A 21308-nucleotide genomic window follows, 5' to 3' on the forward strand; every position below is an offset into this window, starting at 1 on the left:
GGTGTGATCAAAAGCAAAGTGAGCTAACAATTCTGTAAAGAGTTTGGTTAGTGTCATTAAGTATGAAAACAGTCAAATATGTAGAGCTACACAAGATGTTAGAAAAAGTTTAAACTGTGAGTATTACCAACTATGTAATATTAACAGAGTGGTTACTGCATAGCAAAATGAAATATATTTCTCCAAATTAAGCTTGAATATAAAGGATTCAAACTGTGCACATTTAATAAATCTATAATAATATACAGATTCCTAAGAATTCTATTTGGCAATTCTTCAGACCTTAAAATGTTTCAGAAAGCTGTTGTGCAGATAACTCAAGGATTTAAATGCGTGTAAGCATCCTGATGATATATTGGTTTGGGATACCATGCCAGAATACTGACTGAATTTGTGAAAAATCTGAGATAGTACAATTTGACCTGAAACAAGACTAACTGTAAAATTAAGACCTACAGAACGAAGATATATGGGTCATGTTTTAACTTTAAAAATCTTGATATCAGATGATGAGGTTGTCAGAAGAGTGGTACAAATACCTCCACTGAGGGATATAAAAGCACTTATGAGATTTTTTGCATGATATAGTATCATTCAAACTGTTTTCTTAAATATGTCTGAAATACATATGCCATTTAAGAAACTTTGGGAATTAGTTGTAGCTTAATGCTGGAATAAGAGATGTATACAATGTTTTGACTTGCTAAAACAATAGGGACCAAAGCACTCACACTGAAGTGTTTTATTTTTCATGATTAAATCAGTCACATTACACAATGATGGCAGTCAAAATGGAACCCGTACAGTGAGATATGTCTGTGAGATGTTTCTTCACTAAATTTATTGCAAAAAGTAAAAGTAGAAAATGACAAGCTGTTACTGAATATACTCAAAACTCAGTGCAAAAGGTCCTGTCACAGATGGAGCAAATTCTTGTATATTTATAGAAATACGATGTAAGAGTAATTGTAAGCTGTGAAATCAGATGCATTTGGCATATAAGCAAAGTGATTTATCCTTAAAGGAGAATAAACAGTGTCTGTCTGGAGACACAATGGAAGTTAACTGGGTTGCATTGCTATTCTCCATGACTGGAAAAGAAATTTAAAGAGTTTCAGAATCTATTCAGAAAGATCCAGAAAAGCAAATCCGTAAAACAGCTAATATGAAATGTTGACGGGAAGAGGATACTAGACTTTAGTAAATAATACTGTATTACTTTTAAGTTAAAGAAGAGGGTAATTAAATATCAGGTATGTCACTCAAAGAAGATAAAATTGTAGTGCCAACTCAGTTGAGAAAGTATATGCTAAAAAGAATACACAGGTTTTATTTGAGCATAGACAAATGTAAGAAAGGGCGACTTGTGTGTTATTTTGGTTGGCTATGAACAACTATGTAAATGAGATGCAATGGTCCTGCATATCTAGATTACCCTGATGAGGGGACACAGCCTCAATAGCAGTTTCTTTAACCGGCAGTGAATGTTATACCTCTTCTTCAGTAGATAACTCTGGTGACAGTTCAAAACTCAGCTGTGTACAATGACTTGCACAATAATATTCCAAACAAAGCAATATTGCCTTTTTTCATTTCCTGGTAGACCACATAGTAAAGGTACTACAGATGTATCCCACTAACAAATTAATGTATCTCTCATTTGTGCTGCTATTTAAAGCTTCCACAAGTTATGAAGGGTGAATCAAGGTATGATCACTACATTGGAAGCCATATTCTCCAAAAATGGTATTCCAGATACTGTAATGTTTGGTAATGGTATGCAGTATGTTAGTGCTGGTTTTAGAGGTTCTTCAGGGTAATATGAAATTCATATCATTACATCCAAACTAAATTTGAGAGAGCAGTAAAGACAGTAAAACACAAAATGAAGCCATAAACCCCCTTGTAACTGCTACTGTTTTATGTGTTATCACTTAGCAGTACTGTACTATAGGTTTATTTTACTTAAAGGCATTAGCTTGTTGTCTACTCATTATAGTGAGACAAGGATGATAAGAAAGAAGTCATACATTCACTTCTTTGTTGACTCCTGAGAATCCAAACCAGGTTCAAAAGAGAATGAGACACAATAAATAAAAAAAAAGACTCTACTACAAAAATCATGTTAATACTTTATTGGAATGAATGAGATTACATGATAATCCAGCTAATTTGTTATAAGAAGCATCCTGAAGTAGCTGTTTTAATGAAACACGAGAAGCCAAGGTAAGTTGTTATGAAATCTTAAGATAACAAAGTGCTGCGAAAAAGAGGAGTTGTTTATTTAAACTTATACAATGACCCCCATTAATATTCAAAAACATGCATGCTGATTTTTTTTTACAGCAACGGAGAACGCAAGATCTCTGTTGCTTCACACTGTCTTGCTGTGTTAAACGAGTTTAACATAGCGAGACAGCTTTAAAAATAGCAACGGAGATTCTCTGTTGCTTTTTTTAAAGCTGTCTTGCTATGTTAAACTCCTTTAACATAGCGAGACAGTTTGTAAAAAGCAATGGAGATCTTGATTTCTCCGTTGCTTTTTTCAAAACTGTCTCACTATGTTAAATGGGTTTAACATAGCAAGACAGCTTTAAAAAAAGCAACGGAGATTCTCTGTTGCTTTTTTTAAAGCTGTCTCACTATGTTAAACCCATTTAACATAGCGAAACAGTTTGTAAAAAGCAACGGAGATCTTGCTTTCTCCATTGCTTTTGCCCACAGCTCTGATGTACTGCGTAGGCATATGCATGTGCAGTACATCAGAACTGCCGCAGAATACCAGACAGCTCTGGAAGGGCAGCAAGGAGGCATTATACAATGCCATTATTTAAGAAAAGTAATTATTTTTTTTCTTAAATAATGTCATTATATAATAGCAATAACTCACTTCTGGGTGTGGGTAATGCTGGATTTACCCATGGTTGTCTTTGTTTGGCCACTCGGGCTTCATCCTCACGACCAAACCACACCAACCGTGGGTAAATCCAGCATTACCCACACCCAGGCATGGGTTATTGCTATATTAATATGCCTCAGAGTGGCTATGACACTCTGACCATGTGATAGTGGTATCTAGCAAGGAACCTAGAAAGAAGTCCAAAAGAAAAATATACTAAGACATCTATGAATATGTCCCAGAATGAAGATTAAAAAAAACATCCTCCAGAATTGTCATTAGAGTTATCTACTAAAGAAGAGGAATAATGTTCATTATCAGTTAAAGAAACTGCTAATGAGGCTGTGTCCTGTCAACAAAGTAATCTAAATATGCAGGACCACTGAAGAAGCATCTCAGTGTTGTCATAGTTCATGAGTAGAAATGCAGCTGTGTCTTTTGATTGAACCTCAGCAACATTTAATGTCCTATGCAGTTAAATATGCCAATCTAATGCTGCTAAAGAAAAACAAAATATTGAGATTAGTAGGTTGTAGATCGGAGATGCAAGGCAAAACATAAATATGGTTTCCTGATATATAAAACTGGGCTTAATACTATAAAGCAATGAAAATATATAAAATATATGAGTCAATTAATGTATTTTAAAATGCTACAACTTGAAAATAATTTATTTGTGTCTGACAAATAAGAAATGATATACAGTAGTGGTTCTTTAAGGGACTAGCATTTTTAACATAGTTGATGTACCAGATTATAAATTATGTGGCCTGGTTTCCTGTGTAGTATTACATAGCCAATACATCACCTCCTTACATATTCTAACACCTGAGGGTTATTTAAGGTAGGAATAAAGGAAAATGATGTGCTGAAGATATGGCAAATGGGAGGTAGAGAGGCTCTATATGTGATAGATGCGTGAGTGGGTAGGATGGGGTTATAAGGAATTGATGCAGAATTTATGACACTAGTGCAGCTAACATAAGTAGTATTTATTAGTGGTAGTGATAAATGATCAGTGTAGAGCTAAATAATCGTTACGCACTTACACGTGTTGGTTAATGCAGAGAAAACAAGGTAGCAGAAAGCTCTTAGATTTCATTAACTGATTTTTTTTCAAAAAAACAAACAGTAAGATCCTAATTGTCTGAAATGAAACATGCTGTTATTTTGTGGCTAGACCCTGAAGGACACAATTGCAAACAAACTACAACATGAATAATAATGACTGAAAGAATTAAACAAGCACTACCAGTTGTAATTAAGAAGTAGAGTAGCCAACAAATTGCTGGTTAAAATAAAAAAGGCAATTGTAAATGTATTACGCTTTGAATGCAGGAGGAGGGGAAATTAAGAATTGGGTCTGCAAGTGCTTTAAAGTAAAATAACTTAGGGCTTCCATATATCACTCCTAGACTGTTGGCTTGGTAAGACACTTTAAAAGAACATTAAAACCTATGTAAGCTGTACATCAAGTATTTTGCTTACAGGTGTATTGCCCTTTAATTGTGATCATCATTCTACCAGAATTTAACAGCCCATGTAACTCCATGTTGTTGTCTTTCGGCTTTTCCCAGTTAGGGGTCGCCAAAGCGGAATTCCGGTCCACTAATGATTGGCAGTAGATTTTGACGAATGCCGAGGTGCCAGCTCGATGTTCAACCTTCAACAAAGGCACGCCCTTTTACACATGTCTTTCGAACGCCCACCTAACCGTGGGAGGACATGCAGACTCCACACAGAAGGCACTCCCCACACTCCAGCCGATAATCGAATGGGAGAACCTCTTGCTGTGAGGCAACAATGCTACCGCTGCACCACCGCAGATAGCCCATGTAACTCCATACTGTCAACTAATACAGCATATAGTTAATAAATTTAGTACTGACACAGGACCAAAATGCTATGTAGATCAACCTTGCAGTTCAATAGTTTCCACATCATTTACATATTTTTCAAAAGATTTAACATGCTTATCAGGTTTTGTATCACTGTTACATGATTTTGCAATGTGACCCCTCCTCCTGCATTTAAAACATAACACATTTACAAATGCCTCTTTTAGTTTAACGAGCAATTTGTTGGCTACTCTAAGTGACTCCCTTCTGTATAAATTCTCATAACACATTTTTTTTCTACCAGAGTAACCAAACTGATAATCTTTTGGGTCTGACTGACATACCCACTTTTTAATTATAAGTGGTAGTGTTTGTTTAAATCTAACAGTCATTAGTATTCATGCCATGGTTTCTTTGCAATTGTATCCCTCAGGGTCTATCCACAAAATAACAGCATGTGAAGACTCTATATCACTGTCACTATTTAACTCTGTGCTATGCGCTGGTAATGTTAATTTCTTTGTCTTTTCACCATCTCATTGCCCACCTTTACTGAGTCTAGGCACCCACGACCCTCGTCTTTCTATTCTATAACCTATACAGTGCCACTCAATGAAAATGTGTAACTCCGACTCTCTACTGCTTTCAAATGTAAATATCTCTGTATTATAACTATGATTGCATTATTATTATTAATATTATTATTATCATTATTATTATTTTATCACAAGATTTCCCTGTTGTAAATCTGTCTTACAATTGCATGTATACAGAGGTCTACTTGACTAGCTCTATATGATTTCTCTTACTGTTCTTAACCTACCATAAATCATTCTTTCAACTGTTTGCATACAAATGTCTTTAGTAGTGTTACTATTTATCTGTTACTGTTTCTGTAACCCAGGCAGAGCCTGTAATTAGTCTTCTGTGATGAGTGCTGTACTCTAGTCAACAAAATACAAATAAATAAATAAGCTAGTAATACTATAAGTAAGGTATGTGTATGATGAACTGAAAGGCTGCCAGCCCAGGTAGATAGAATTTTGTAAATAATTCTATGTCATAAATATTAATACAATCCACAGGCATGTTTGACAAAATGTAAGGAAATGGTGTCATGTGCAGTGCTTCAAGATTGTAACCACAGTGCACCCTGTTGGAAGAAGGCAGAAATGTATGTAAACTCTATGCCTATGTAATATATGTTTTCATGGTAAAAACCTGGGACATACAGAGTTAACTGGCAAACTCTAAGAACATAAGCTGATAAATAAAGAATAATATGATGTGTTACAAAGCCAGTTTATCTCAAGCTAGGAGACAGGATGTCTGGGCTAGGAAATTTTTTCTATTGTTCTAAGACAGAGATAATTACTAGATTTTGCATATAAAGAGTCTTTTATTACTGTGGCTTCCTGGCAGGTACAGATTACAAAAAGAAATGTTAAAATTTTACATTCTGTGAGCCTGGAAGACTTAAGTAGAAGTGTCAAGAATGATGTAATCTGAAATGACTCAGCAGTAATGTGTATTATCAATTTAAGACCTTCTCAGAGAGAAAGATTTAGCATTTTGTATTTGTCTTCAGATCTGACAACTCACCAGCACTTGTTTTGCTCTGTAAGTAGTATTTAGAACAGTGATTTCTTTTAGAGACAGATAGAAATGTAGCCAGATTAGTCTAGCTGTTTTCTATCTTTATGTGAGACTATCCTGCAATGTTGTTTTAAAGTATTTCCTGTGATTTCTGAACTGTGTAGTTTCACTGTGTTGAATAAATAAGTATTGTCTTGTGTTTTTATTATTTATTATTAAATATTTTAAACATTTCAACTGTGGGTGTTTGGTGTAGAGATAATTTAAGCTCCAGAGTACTTGTATGTATTTGGTGATACTGTACAGGCCACTCCTAAATAGCCTTCAAGTCTCAGTCACACTTACCAATTGGATAATACTAACATTGCACAGTAGAATTGAACACCCTTTGGTAAGGGCCTTTATAGTAGCTGATAGTAGTGGTTGGTGGCAGTCGGTACTACCTTATAGTCTGGGCAGAAGGGGGCATAGCTAGTGAACCTGTGCCAGCCTTCCCTAGGAGTGCCTGTGTGTTTGTATATAAATCAAATGTCAAAGTGTATGTCTGTCAGCTACTTGGGCAGGGACACAAAGCACTGGTTCAACAGAGAGGCTGCTGGAGGTTTTAGCTTGACCACTCGGCTGAGATCTGAACCCTATAGCTGTGCCAGTGGGGAGTCTTATCGGGGATCTGGAGAGAAAGGGAGAAACTAGCACCAGACTGATTGTGATATCTATGTACTCTTAAGGGAAATTGTACTTTACTGTGTGTGTACTTGTTATCCTCCCAATGTGGACACCCCTCACTGGTGCTAACGGTGAGGATTGAGACTCCTTGATTACTGGGCCAGTGTATGGGCATCACAATGTGATAGGCAGGGGGACTATCAGAACCTCAGAAAGAAAAGGTTGAGGTAGTTCCCCAAGCTATGTGGATGTCAGTGTCCTCTATTTCACTAAACCCAGAGATTGGGTGATGAGGAGCGTTCCATAAGCTATATAAGTAGAAATGTAAATAACAGCTAAGACTAAATATTCACCCATTAAATGGGCTCTGGGCAATTTAATGTACTCTGTCTTGGGAAAAGAGCTTTTCCTTCTTCAAGATTATGCACCATTACAGTGACTCTACCAACAGAAAGAGCGTAATATCAAATGTTGCCATTGGACTCTGTCCCTACAACTTCAGAATATTGCAGCACTCTGATGTTAATTACCACAGTGGAGATTATCTGTTATGCACTTACAAACCATCTATAGGGAGTGAAGCTAGTGGTTTCAAGCTGGGTTGTCAGATGTAAAATAGAGTTGTGGTTTCTTTCAAAACTGGTATATTCTGATACTTGAATGTGTATACCCTGTATTAAAATGTATTTTCTTTTGTTAATAAATATAATGCTTGATATAGTATTTATCAATTTAAGAAGGAACAGCTGATATTGCTAGAAATTATATTCAGGCGCTGACTTGAGGATATTTAAAGAAGGGGCAGTATAGCGCAAATAGACATCACTCACAGAAGGTCTACTTGAATCTACATGTGTTTTGCAAAATTAAAGAAACTGTGGAGACCAAAGCACCAGATGTGGAAAAGGAGTAAATTAGAAGAACTGGTTTTCTTGAGGAAAGTCCTGGTAATCACTTTGGTATCTGTAGAGAAAACAGACTATGTTTATTATGTAAATATTCAGTGTCAGAGGTCCTGTAAAGCTTTGTATTATAAAGACAACAGGCATTAATTTCTTTTAGAGGTCAGCCTTGCAACTTTATGTGAATAAAACATTTTTTCCTAAAGACTAATGGTGTCATCTGCATTATTTTCTTCTACACACACACACACACACACACACACACACACACACACACACACACACACACACACACACACACACACACAAAAACATGTGTGTGGACTTATACATGGATAGATAGACAGATGTAATTAAATAGCTATTTAGATATTATAGCTGTATACCCATCCACCCACAACCCTCTTTTCCCATTTTTGTAGATGGGGTTGTTGTGTCACTTCTACAGTGACAACCAGCTAAAGCCAATGTTCACACTTCTGGGTGGCTAGCCCTGCTGCTGCTGATCTTCCATACCACACACACACACACACACACACACACACACACACACACACACACACACACACACACACACAGACACACACACACACACACACACACACACACACACACACACACACACACACACACACAATGTAACTTAATAGCATAAGATATATGCATTTTGAAATACAGAGATTGATGTTTTCAGGAAGACTGCACTCTTACACTACACAAAGTGTGAGACTGTGCCCCATGACCTTCAGTATAAAAGGCATACCTGATTTTCCAGCAAACTAAAAAAAAGAATCTTTTATTACCTCTGTCACATTACAGTAACTAAATCAGTTTAGTTGTTATGGGTTGTATGTGTAGTGCAATGGAATGACATCATCAGTTGTTCTGATTTGAAGATGAACTCAATGCATGTTATAGTTTTATATCTGGTGTAAAGAACAATTGTCTACAATTAAAACTGTTCTAAGTCTGTATATAGCAAGAGGTTCTCCCGTTAGATTCTCGGCTGGTGTGCGGGGAGTGCCTTCTGTGTGGAGTCTGCATATCCTCCCCGTGGTTGGGTGGGTGTTTGAAAGATACGTAAATGGGCATGCCTTTGTTGAAGGTTGAACATCAAGCTGGCACCTCGGCATTCATCAAAAATCTACTGCCAATCATTAGCGGACCGGAGTTCCGCTGTGGCGACCCCTAACCGGGAAAAGCCGAAAGACAACAACAACAACTAGGTATTCTATATAGGTTTTAGAGAATTAAAATATTCTAAGCAAGGTGTTATAACTTTGGTGTTTCACATCACTGGTATTTTTCATACTTCCAAAGTCAACTTGAAAGAATTTGACTTTGTATGACTATGTGCGATATATAATGCTATGTATATTTAATGAAGCATTTATGTTCCTTTGTACCCTGCTTTCTCAGATTTATTTGTCATATCTTATTTCATGTTAGGAGGCTGACATATATCCAGCTACCATCAGAAAAACTAATCCCCCCAAACGCTGTATGTGAACCACTTGAAAATTTACCATCTGGGAATCACCTGAACCTCTTTTAAATTGGGATTCCAAAAATTACACACTAGGCACCTAATTTCAAAGTGTTACTTTATATTTTTAGCAATATACAGGTTTGCACATGAAAGCTAACAGCTATTTGCTTAAAGCATCTCACCTTGCCATTCTCTATCCCTTTGGTTGGACCTTTCTCGTTCACAACTCCACAGTACTCCCCTGCACTTTGTTGCGTTGTTACTGCTGTCTTAGGCTTATGGTCTGTTTCTTTTGTGCTGGATTCAGTAATACCCAGTTGACTGCTAATAATCTTTAAAAATAGAAATGAGAAATGAAATTAGACTGAAGCAATAAGAACTGCACCAACTATGTCAAGCTGAAAGTCCCTCTGCCAATACACTTTGGTTATGATGATTTTAGGATTGTAAAGATAACAGGATGGGCAAACTACTATGTTTGTAGCTACACGCATAAATTTGTATACATTTTCAAACAGTTGGTCTTATGTTTTGCAAGTCATATCACTAGCTCCATTCCACAGAGGTACATAAGCATATATCAATAAACACCGCAGCACAAGATAAGAGAAAAACACAAAAGCCAGCACTTTACCAGTATACTTTAATAACAGCGATCTGGTACCTCGGCAATTCGCCTTCAAGGATCACACTTAATTGAGTGTGGACATAGAGTTTATATACACACACTCTCATCAATTACCATTATTCAATAATTACATTACATAATTAATTAATTAATTAATTAAGTAACATTTTTAAATGTTTTTTAAAGTGACCATGAATTACTAAAAATAAATATTTATCACTTAAACATTATAATAATACTTAAATTCCCAATTCCTGATTCATGCCATTAGGTTTTAAAGTCTGAAACTTGAAAATCATTCTTGTTTCTAACTCCAATAGCTTAACTACGACGTCATCCCCTCTATTAATAAAGGGCTTTCCCAATACACAAAATATTAAACTAGTAGAAGAACTATTTTGTGTTTCTTGAAAGTGTTGTGCAACTGGACTATGTATATTCTTATTTCTGATATCTTTTAAATGCTCCAGAATATAAATTCTGACCATACGTTTGGTCTGTCCTATGTACCACATATTATTGCATGAGCAACCCAAAATATAAACTACCCCAGTGGATTTACAATTAAAATAATATTTAGCCACAAAAGGTATACCAATGATCATACTCAAATTCTTAACCTTATGACAAGTACTACAAGAGCCACAAGAAAAGGTTCCACATACTGAAGAAAAAGTGTTGTAGTTTCTTTCAATTAAATTGTTATTTAACAATTCTTTAAGATTTTTCCCTCTTTTATAAGAGAATGTAATATGTTTGGCAAAAAAGATGACCGATGGTCTCATCCTCACTAATAATGTACCAATATTTTCTGACTAAAGAAACCAATTTATCAGAAAAAGCAGAATATCTAGTTACATAAAACTGCTTTTCTTCATCATGATTTCTTTGGGTATAAATATCACACCTCAGATCAGAATTCCTAGTGAAAGTATAGTTTCCATCAATATTCTGCCCAAGTAGTTTATTTTTGCATGCTATTAACTGTGTCATGTTATAACCCCTTTCACTTAATCTCAATATAACTTTATTCAATTCACAAATTTTTTCATTTTTATTACTTGTATGGTCATAAACTCTCTTGAACTCACCATAAGGTAACGCCTTCAATAAATGACCTGGATGCATGCTTGTTGCATGCAAAAACATATTAACAGAGGTAGGTTTTTTAAAGGGCCTAAACCCTATATTTTCCCCATCTGCAAACAATGTTAAATCCAAAAAATTAATCTCTTTTCTATCCAACTCGTAAGAAAAACCAAGATGGTGTTCATTATTAAGGAGATTGTCAAAAAATACAAAAAAAATCATCTATTTCTCCCTTGCAAATAAAAATGAGATCATCAATGTAACGCATATATAATATGACATTGCATATAGGTTGATTTAATTGTGTCATTAGATAAACATTATGATAAGCAAACTAATATACCACACACAACTAGTAATGACAACACAGTTAGTGGTACAGGGTATTGTGTTTTGCTAACCCATTCATTTGTATGACATAGTAATATAAAATCACATCACCATATCAAGACTCTGTTTCATAGTGCTCTATATAGAGCTGTGAAAGCTTTACTAGAAAAGAAATGACAATATTTTGTGTGTGACTTGCACGTGCTCTGTTCAAACACACAGTAAGTTAAAAGCAGTTTAAAAGAAGTAGTTATACATGAATTACTTAACAGATCATTATATGGTTAAATAAATGATCAAATACATGTGTGCGTGTGTGCACACGTTCATGTACCCAAACACGTGTGTGTGTGTGTGTGTGTGTGTGTGTGTGTGTGTGTGTGTGTGTGTGTGTGTGTGTGTGTGTGTGCGTGTGTGCGTGTGTGCGTGTGTGTGTGTGTGTGTGTGTGTGTGTGTGTTTATGACAAAAATGAAAGGTATAACAGTAGACTAGGAGGGACATAGGAAGTAAGAGTTTAGTAAAAGATATGGAATGCTGAACAAATAGGCAAGGTATAACAGGAGGGACAGAGGAAGTAAGAGTTTAGTAAAATATTTGAAATGCTGAACAAATAGGCAGTAACGTAGCAGTTGAGGTTCAGTGCAAACAAATGTAATGTATTGCACTTAAGTACCAATAACCCTGGTGTGAAGTATCAGCTATAATTAGGAAATCATATTTAAATGATATATGGTTGTTGATGAAAAAGTAAAGGTATCATTGTTTGAAGATGAGGTTTTAATTTATCTAGTTGATCATGAGAAGAAAACTGAACCATTGTTTCAAATGTTAGTTTGGTAACATCTCAGGGTATAAGATTATTAAAACAAAAGTAAGAGTAGTAATAGTAAACTATAAGTCCTCCTTTGTGGTAAAACAGACTTATCCATGTTAATGGCAATCAGATTAGATATGTGGAAGCATGGTAAGGCAATACACTTTAAAAATCTATCCTTAAAACTTATGGTGATTTAATGAGAGGTTAAGGGGAGACTGGTTGTAATTAAACCTAACAGCCCACTCAACGCATTTTTGTTTTACATTTCTTTTTGTATGGGGTTCAGGCATTTCCAGAAGCAATTTCAGGAAACTTTCTACAGGCAGGTAGAAATATGATAAGAAATTTTGTGTGGGATGACACCAAACCCTCAGCGACATACAATATTATGATTCTTATGAAGGAGATGGGTAGATTAACTGCTCCAGACCCAGCCATAAATTATGATGCAGATCAGCTAAAGGTACTGCATTTTATTTCTATATCAAACTATCAAGTCAAATGAAAAAATGTACAGGATAGCTTGACTAAATGCATTGTCCGCACAGAATGGAGTTGCCATACCTAATTGTTAAAACAAATGGTAAAGTCATGTGTGCATTATTTGTTACCTGAGAAGACCAGAAAATTGGGTCTCCAAGAAGATATGGCTTTGTGTATTTAAAAAGGAAGGAAGATGCCTGATATTTTGGGACCAACTGAAAGTGGATAGAGGATGGAGTCTATCAGAACAAGATAAGGACGTGTATGGACTCTACAATTCTTTGAGGCTTAGATATGATGGGTTGCTTAGTACAGCACAGTCTATGGGAGTAACACAGCTGTTGGAGGGGACAACATCTAAAATAGCTTCATTACTGTCAAAAGCTAAAGAAAAGAACCCAGTAATAAAAAGTTTCATTTTAATAAGCAGGATGGGTAAAGCTTTAAAAAAGTTGAAAACAGAAGTGACACGAAAAATCAAGTCAGAATGGAGTACTTAGGTCACATGTTTTTAAGACCAGTGCTTAGTACCATAGAAAAACACTGACTCATTAAAATTAGGATTAAAAGTTTCAGATCCCACCCAAATGTCTAAATTATCTTGAAGATTGGTAAATTATCAATTACCGATACACTGGGTGACAATCTCTTCTAGATTCCCTGTATTACCGAACTAATCTGTCTCCCTGTCAAAGATGTTCTCAAAATATCTCTACAGAAATTAATATTATTATATTTATGAATTGATGAATTAGAGTACAATTTAGTGTTTAGTGAAGCTTGAATATACTCATAATTAAAGACTTTACATGTCAAAATAGCCTTTCCTCTAAAATATCTATAATGAAGATTAAGCGTATTGTGTTTTGCATCTAACACAATTATTTTGTGATAGGGCTATGTTGGTGAGTATTCTTTGTACTGACTCCATATTTTGTAATACTTTACACGTGTATATACAAAATACATTGGTATACTCTAAGACTGATCTTATATGTGTTTTTAATAACTGTACACATGTTGTTTGTCTCTAAATGAAATGGATTTCACTAATTTCTCAAAGATTTTAATCTAATGTTAGTAACGTGATGTACAAACAAAAACTGAAAACCTTACCATTAACTGTGATTCTAGGGTCTTTATACTCCTTAACCACCTTAAGATTTATACCCTCCAATGGTAAATTTTTGTTCATTCCCCAGTTACCAAAACACATAACTTTATATTTATTAGAACCAAAATGTAGACCATACATATAAGCAATTCATGAGCTCTGCATTTAGATATTATTAATTTTCATTTAAGTGGATTGGGATTAATACTTATTTTGATGGTATTAGTTCATGGAATGTATTATTCTCCTGCAGTTTGATTTTCATAAATGTTTATTACTTCTAGGCTATGACTGATACAGAATATATTAATTCTGATGGTCACAGGCCAAGATAGATTGTTAATATATTAATACTTCATATTATGTTTTCTGTTTACTTTGTAGTTGTTCAGTTGATGCCAATATCTATGAGAGTATTAATTGTTATCATCTGCAATGAATGCCAAAAAAGTTGAATCATACAAAATAGCATTCAATATCAATAGCAATGACAGTTAACTTTTAGTTATGTACTTACCATAACTTTAGATGTTTGGGATCCATCTCGCCTACATTCTGTATTGATGGGCTCGGAGCCGATCCTCAGCTCCGACTCGGCACGCTATGCTATAGAGCGAAGCCTCTTATTGGCTGAGCTATTGTATATCCCAGGATGCACCACCACTACTTCCCCAGATCTTGTTTGTCTGCACTCATGCACACACACATAACTGTTAATATAACATTGCCAGATGTTTCAAGATGAAACGATAGCACTCGGACCGTCTGGTCTCTTCTGATCTCCAAGGCAGGGGGAAGGAGGGTGGGTTATTAGGAATGTAGGCGAGATGGATCCCAAACATCTAAAGTTATGGTAAGTACATAACTAAAAGATGATATGTGATCCTATCTCTCCTACATTCTGTACTGATGGGACAGCGTCCCTAGCACCTGATTCCTGGGTGGCTCACTGGAAAACACTCCTGAGAACTGTGGAACCAAATGAAGCTCGCCCCCAAGATGCCAGATCCAATTTGTAGTGGGAGATGAAGGTGTGCGGAGAAGACCACGTAGCCGCAGCACAAATGTCGCCAATGGCAAGCTTAGAATGGAATGCTATTGAGGTAGCCATAGCTCTCCTAGAGTGAGCTTTGACAGAGGTTGTAAGCTCTTTTTTAGAAGAGGAATAAGCCTGACTAATACAGTCCCTGATCCACTTGGCAATAGTGACCTTTGTGACGGCTTTGCCCAATTTATTGTCCGAAAAGGACACAAACAATTGATCTGTTTTCTGTGTTTGTTGGGTCCTATCTAAATAAAATCGCAATTGTCTGTGAACATCCAATGTGTGGAAGATGTATTCTGCTTTGTTTGAGTACTTTGGGAAGAAAACTGGCAGTTCTAATGACTGTTGCAGGCAAAAACTGGAACAAACTTTAGGGACAAAGGATGGGTTAGGCCTGAGGGATACTCTATCTTTGTGAAAAACCAGGTACGGTGGTCTGACAGATAGAGCTTGAAGCTCTGAAACCCTTCTGGCTGAAGTAATCGCGACCAGAAAGGCAGTTTTCCAAGAAAGGAATTTCAAATCACATGTTGCTGCCGGTTCGAAGGGGGAGGAGGTTAAGGCACGTAATACCACATCGAGATCCCACGGAGGAGCAGGATGAGAAATCGGAGGTCGTAAAAGCGCAGCACCTTTTATGAAGGTTTTACACGATCTGTTGCTCATCAAAGGTGGGTTTATAGATTCATGAAAATTGGAAATAGCTGCCAATTGGACCTTGATGGTAGAGACTGAAGAACCCTGATTGAATAAGGAAGTTAGAAATTTCAGGACTTCTGACACTGGGACAGTGATGGGATCTAGACCCCGGAGTTGAGCCCAAATAGCAAATCTTTTCCATTTGCTAGTATACAATTTCCTAGTGGCAGACTTGTGGGCCGAGGATAAGATGCATATGACTTCCGGGTCTAAAGTATGATCTCTGACTATAGTCGGAAGAGGAGGAGCCAAGCTGTTAACTTCAAAGAGTGAAGGGACCGATGGAGTTGTCCCGACTGATGAATTAATAGGTCCGGGATCTGATCCAGGAACCATGGACTGTCCAGAGAATACTTCCGAAGATAGTGAAACCATACCTGACGAGGCCAGTAAGGGGCAACTAGAATCATTTTGCTGCCTGATTGAGTCGCCTTTTGGATCACTCTGGGAAGGAGGGTAACTGGAGGGAAGGCGTAAAGCAAACCAGTGGGCCAAGGATGGGCTAGGGCATCCATGGGAATCTCCCCCAGAGCTGGAGTGAGAGAGAAGAATTTTCTGCACTTCGCGTTCAGTGGGGTTACGAAAAGGTCGCAACAAGGAGTTCCCCATCTGCTGAAGATCTGAGTTGCCACTGCATTGTTCAGAGACCACTCGTGAGGAGAGAGAATAGTTCTGCTTAGTCTGTCTGCTATCACGTTGGATCTCCCAGGGATATGAGTCGCTACCAGAAAACGTCTGGTCGCCACTGCCCATTCCCAAACTCTCATGGCCTCTCTGCAAAGGGGGTAGGATCTGGTCCCTCCCTGCTTGTTCAGATACCAGACTACTGACATGTTGTCAGACTGAATGGCAATTGCGCCCTGAGGGAGGTAATCGTGGAGGGCTTGTAGAGATAGGAGCACCGCTCTCATTTCTAGAATGTTGATGTGAAGGAGACTCTCGTCGGAATGCCAATTGCCTTGGACTGACCTGCCCAGGTAATGCCCCCCCACCCCGTCTGGGAGGCATCCGTCGTCAATGTGGCCATAGGAGGAGGAAGAACGAAGGGTCGTCCCTGATCCAGATTGGAGGACACCAGCCACCAGCGAGGGTCCCGTTTCAAGGTTTCCGTGATCCATATGAGGTGACTGAGAGAGAGATCCTGAAAGGACCACTGTGTCGATAGGAGCCACTGGAGAATTCTCATATGCAATCTTGCTAAGGGGACTAGAAGAACAGTGGCTGACATGGAGCCCAATAGCTGCAGGACCATTCTGGCTGGGGCTTTGGATTTGAGAAGCAAGGCTCGGACCTGAGCCTGAATCCTCTGTATCCTTTCTGTAGGAACATAGGCCAGCATTTGGTTTGAGTCTATCTCTACTCCGATGAACCTTATGCACTGAGATGGCAGCAACACAGACTTTGGCCAATTGAAGGTGATTCCAAGGGAAGTGCCTAGTGATATGGTGGCTGCTAGGTTCTGCAATAGTAGACGCCTGGAGGTAGCAGTTAGGAGCCAGTCGTCCAGATATGGAAACACCTGGAATCCTAGACTCCTCAGGTGAGCAGTCACGACCGCCAAACATTTGGTGAACACCCTGGGGGCTGTGGTGAGACCAAAGGGCAGTGCGCAGAACTGAAAATGACTGTCTCCCAGGCTGAAGTGCAAATGTCTCCTGGATGCCTGATCTATCAGGATGTGATAATAGGCGTCCTTGAGATCTATGGAGCACATCCAAACACCTTTCTCCAGCAGTGGGAGAATGGATTGTAAGGTGACCATTCGGAACTTGGACTTCTTGACTGAACGATTTAGGTTGCTGAGATCCAAAATGGGCCTCAAGTCCCCGGTCTTTTTTGGCACCAAAAAGAATCTTGAGTAAGTCCCTAATCCGATCTGGTCTGTGGGGACAGGTTGGATGACTCCTTTTTGAAGCAGCTTTGAGATTTCTAAGGCTGCGATTTCCCGTTGACTGGGTGGCGGGTCCGGGATTTTCTTGGACGGCGGAGGGGGGTGTGAAAAGGGGATGGCGTAACCTCCGGCGATGATTCGAAGCACCCATCGATTCTGAGTGATACCTTCCCAAGCTTCTAGGTGCCTCAAAAAATTACCCCCGACTGGCTCCAGAGCTGCACAGTCGGGCAATCCTTCAGGGATTGTGGAAGGTTGAAGAGCCACGAAAGGACTCGCGGTCTCCAGTGTTGCGGGGGCCTCTGCCGCCTCTGGGACGGCGTCTTCCAGAAAAATTTCCCCCTCCTCTGCCTCTAGAAGGGAGATCATCCTGCTGCGAGGGATAAGACTTCTGGGATTTACGGAACCACATTTTCCCTCCTCTTTTAGCCTTGGGGTAAGGCCGAAAGGGAGTGGAAAATCATGTCCCTAGGCAGTCAAAGTCTTACCTTCTTGCTCACAGCGAGTCAATGTGTCCTTTACCTTGGGTCCAAACAAAGAGGACCCATCAAAGGGAGCATCGGCAAAAGAAGACTTAAAGGCTTCCGCAAAATGACACAGGCGGAGCCAGGCTTGCCTCCGTAGAGCAACACCCGTACCCGCCGCTCTACTCGCCCCTTCGGCTGCATATGAAATGAGCCTCATGGACGAGTTTGATATCGATGACAGCGTAGCCAACTGAGAGCCAACCGTCTGGGCCAGCTGCTCAGGTAGGTTACCCAAGAGGGTAACTGAAAGCTCCTTGATCAGATCCCTCTGAAATCTAGTGAAGTGCGTCAAATAGTTCAGGGACCTTAAGGTAAAGGCCGCTGAACTGAGGGTGCGCTTCCCGTACCGGTCCATGCTCCTAGACTCCTTATTAGGAGGATGGACGGACGTTGAAGCCTCTGCTACATCTTGTTGGGTAGCAGATGCCACCACCAGGGCATCTACAGCCACACCTTTGGTCAGAAACTCCTTCTCTGGGGGTGCTGATAAGAATTTATTTGGGCGAGCAGGCACCAGTTCCACAGAGTCTGGATGCTCCCACGCCCTTCAAGAGATCAAATCTAGGAGCTCGTCGAAGGGCGGAGACACCCAGTAGGCAGAGGGCTGAGCCCCGAAGGCCTTGAGGAACACTGACTCGTCAGCGGAAGGGGGTTTGGAATGCCAGCTGCCTCGTTGTTTGAGGGCTTCCAAGATGTCTGCAAAGGAGACATCATCTGAGGACGACTTAGGGGACCCCTCCGCATCATCAAGATCGGTGTCCGACGTGAGAGACTCATCGGGGGGAGTCGACGTGCTTCCTCTTGCACAGTCTTTCCTTGGGGGTTCCTCCGAAGAAGCTTCAGAGGGACCTCCAGGAGGGGGGGAAACCCCACTGGGGGTGACCTCAGGCCCCGGGGCTTCACTGTCTAGCGACAGGGGGACTACAAAAGACCCAGTCTCCGTGTGTAGGGAAGGTGCCGGTGAGACCGTGGAGGTAGCCAAAGAGGATTTGGCCAAAGCACTCCTCATGGCCCTGAAGGCCGGACCGCCAGAGTCCTGGGAAGGTCCAACCCCCGGGGTCACAACAGTAGACGGCACCCCCGCAGCCGACGTACCGAGAGGAAGGCTAGGAACCGAAAGCATCGGTCCCGAAGCATCCCCCCCGGGGCCGACCGAGGAGGTCCATGTACCGAACTCCAACTCAAGAGTCGGGGTTGGAGCGAGGGTCGGAGCCGACCCAAAAACCTCCATCGGCTCCGCCAGCACCGGCTCCAATAGTGCCGAGGCTGTTGGAGGAGGAACCAGAACTACAGGGTGGGCCATCTGCTCCGAAGCCGAATGGGTTGGAGCCGAAACTAATTTCTGGAATACAGGAGACTGAAACAGTCTTAAGAGCACCCTGTCGATGTCCGAATCCGACATCTTGGAAGATCGGGAGGAGACCGACCGGGACCGAACAGACTTCTCCATCGGCTCCGAAGGACTGAGGGACCGGCTCTGAATAGACTCGATCAGTATCGGTGCCGAGGGAGATTCCATAGCAATTTCCCTCGGTGCCGAAGAGGGCTTCGGCGCCGAAGGGGAAGAGTCTGAGCCGGTAACCCTCATCGGCTCCAAAATCAGTGGAGTCGATGAAGGTGACCCGCCTCTCGAAGCCCCAGCCAGCAGCTCCGAAACCAGAGGAGTCGAGGCTGGAGGCATCGAGGCAGACCATTCCACCCTCGGCTCCGAAGTCCAAGGAGCCGATGGAGAAGCCTGCCTAGATTTCTTAGTGGTCGGTTCCGACGGGCTGGTTGGAGCCGACGATTTCTTTTTCTTAGCTGGAGAGGGAGAGGAAGATAAGGCCTCTTCGAAGGAGGGTTTGATAAGCCCTTTTAAGATCAATTTATTCTTCCTCTCTTGGAGGACCCTAGAGGAAAAAGCGTGACACACGCTGCAGGACTCCTGAAGGTGTTTGGTGCCTAAACAGTACACACATAAGGAGTGATCGTCCGTGATGGACATTTTGTAGTTGCATCTCGTGCACTTCTTGAATCCCGAGGGTCTGTGCTCCTTAGACATAATGCCTGTAGACTACTCACTATAACAGAGAAAAACACAATGTATGTGACTCAGCACAAAGATTTTCACAACAATAAAAACTCTTTTTTTTTTTTTTTTTTTTTTAAACGACAGGCGAAAGCCCAAGAAACTTAAACAAATACAAATACACCAAAAAGAGGGCCAAGAACCCTCTAACTCAAACAGGTACTTGACCTGAAATAACAAGAAGACTCACTAAAGACTAGGGGAAGGCCCCTCTAACTTAAACGGAAACCTTTCCCTGTCCAGTCACACAAATTTACCACAAAAAATTCACTAAAAAAACACACTTATACACACCAATAGCTGTTAAAACAGCTTTTGGGTAAAGATTAAAGAATTTCCTGACAGAAAAACTTTCAGAAAAAAAGCACTTAGCTCAGCCAAGTTCGAGACCACATCCTAGCTTGTAAGCGGCAAACGAGATCTGGGGAAGTAGTGGTGGTGCATCCTGGGATATACAATAGCTCAGCCAATAAGAGGCTTTGCTCTATAGCATAGCGTGCCGAGTCGGAGCCGAGGATCGGCTCCGAGCCCATCAGTACAGAATGTAGGCGAGATAGGATCACATAACATCTTATATTATACAGTGTGAATTTGTGTGAATCTTTTTTTTTAGAAAAGCACAAATAACATAAAAAGAATAGTAGAGAAAATGCACAGAAAGGGTTGGCAGAACCAAAACTAACTTTAGAAGGATTACTGAATTATGCAAGACCCTTTGAAATTACAACAATATAACAAAAATACTGAAAATAAAGATGATAGTTCAACTTAAACAGAATCAAAAAGAGATAGAATAATTAAATAACAGATGAATTATTTAATTAAATGAGAAGTCGCATAGATTCTGCCAGGAGTATTATCTAGATATAAAATATACATTATAATATGCAAACATTTACCTTTTAAAGGTTAAAAAGACTAAATAATATATTAACTGCCTCCTGATAAATCTGTATACATAATAAGATACAACAATTAGAACTGAATATGGAATAGCTTGATTGGGTCAATATTGGGAAAGGATTATGACAACACTATATATATATATATATATATATATATATATATATATATATATATATATATATATATATATATATATATTCATTCTACTTACTTAATGTTCCACATACATGTAGTGAAATGTTAGGTTAGATGAATCAGATACTAGATCAAAGCTGCTACAAAAAAATTAATAACTTCAGATATGCAGATTATACCACTCA

At 39.4% G+C, this 21308-nt stretch overlaps 1 protein-coding gene across 1 annotated transcript in view; it reads right to left on the minus strand.

Annotated features, from left to right (window-relative positions):
• LOC122801197 (espin-like protein) overlaps positions 1-21308 on the minus strand; it is a 929965-nt gene that overhangs the window by 73327 nt on the left and 835330 nt on the right. The window contains exon 6 of the mRNA XM_044070755.1: positions 9573-9722. Within this exon, the coding sequence (XP_043926690.1) occupies positions 9573-9722 (150 nt within the window). The remainder of the gene's footprint in view (positions 1-9572; positions 9723-21308) is intronic.

This window comes from Protopterus annectens, chromosome 4.part1, assembly GCF_019279795.1.
Source record: "Protopterus annectens isolate FY-2018-M chromosome 4.part1, PAN1.0, whole genome shotgun sequence".
NCBI classification, from domain to species: Eukaryota; Metazoa; Chordata; order Ceratodontiformes; family Protopteridae; genus Protopterus; species Protopterus annectens.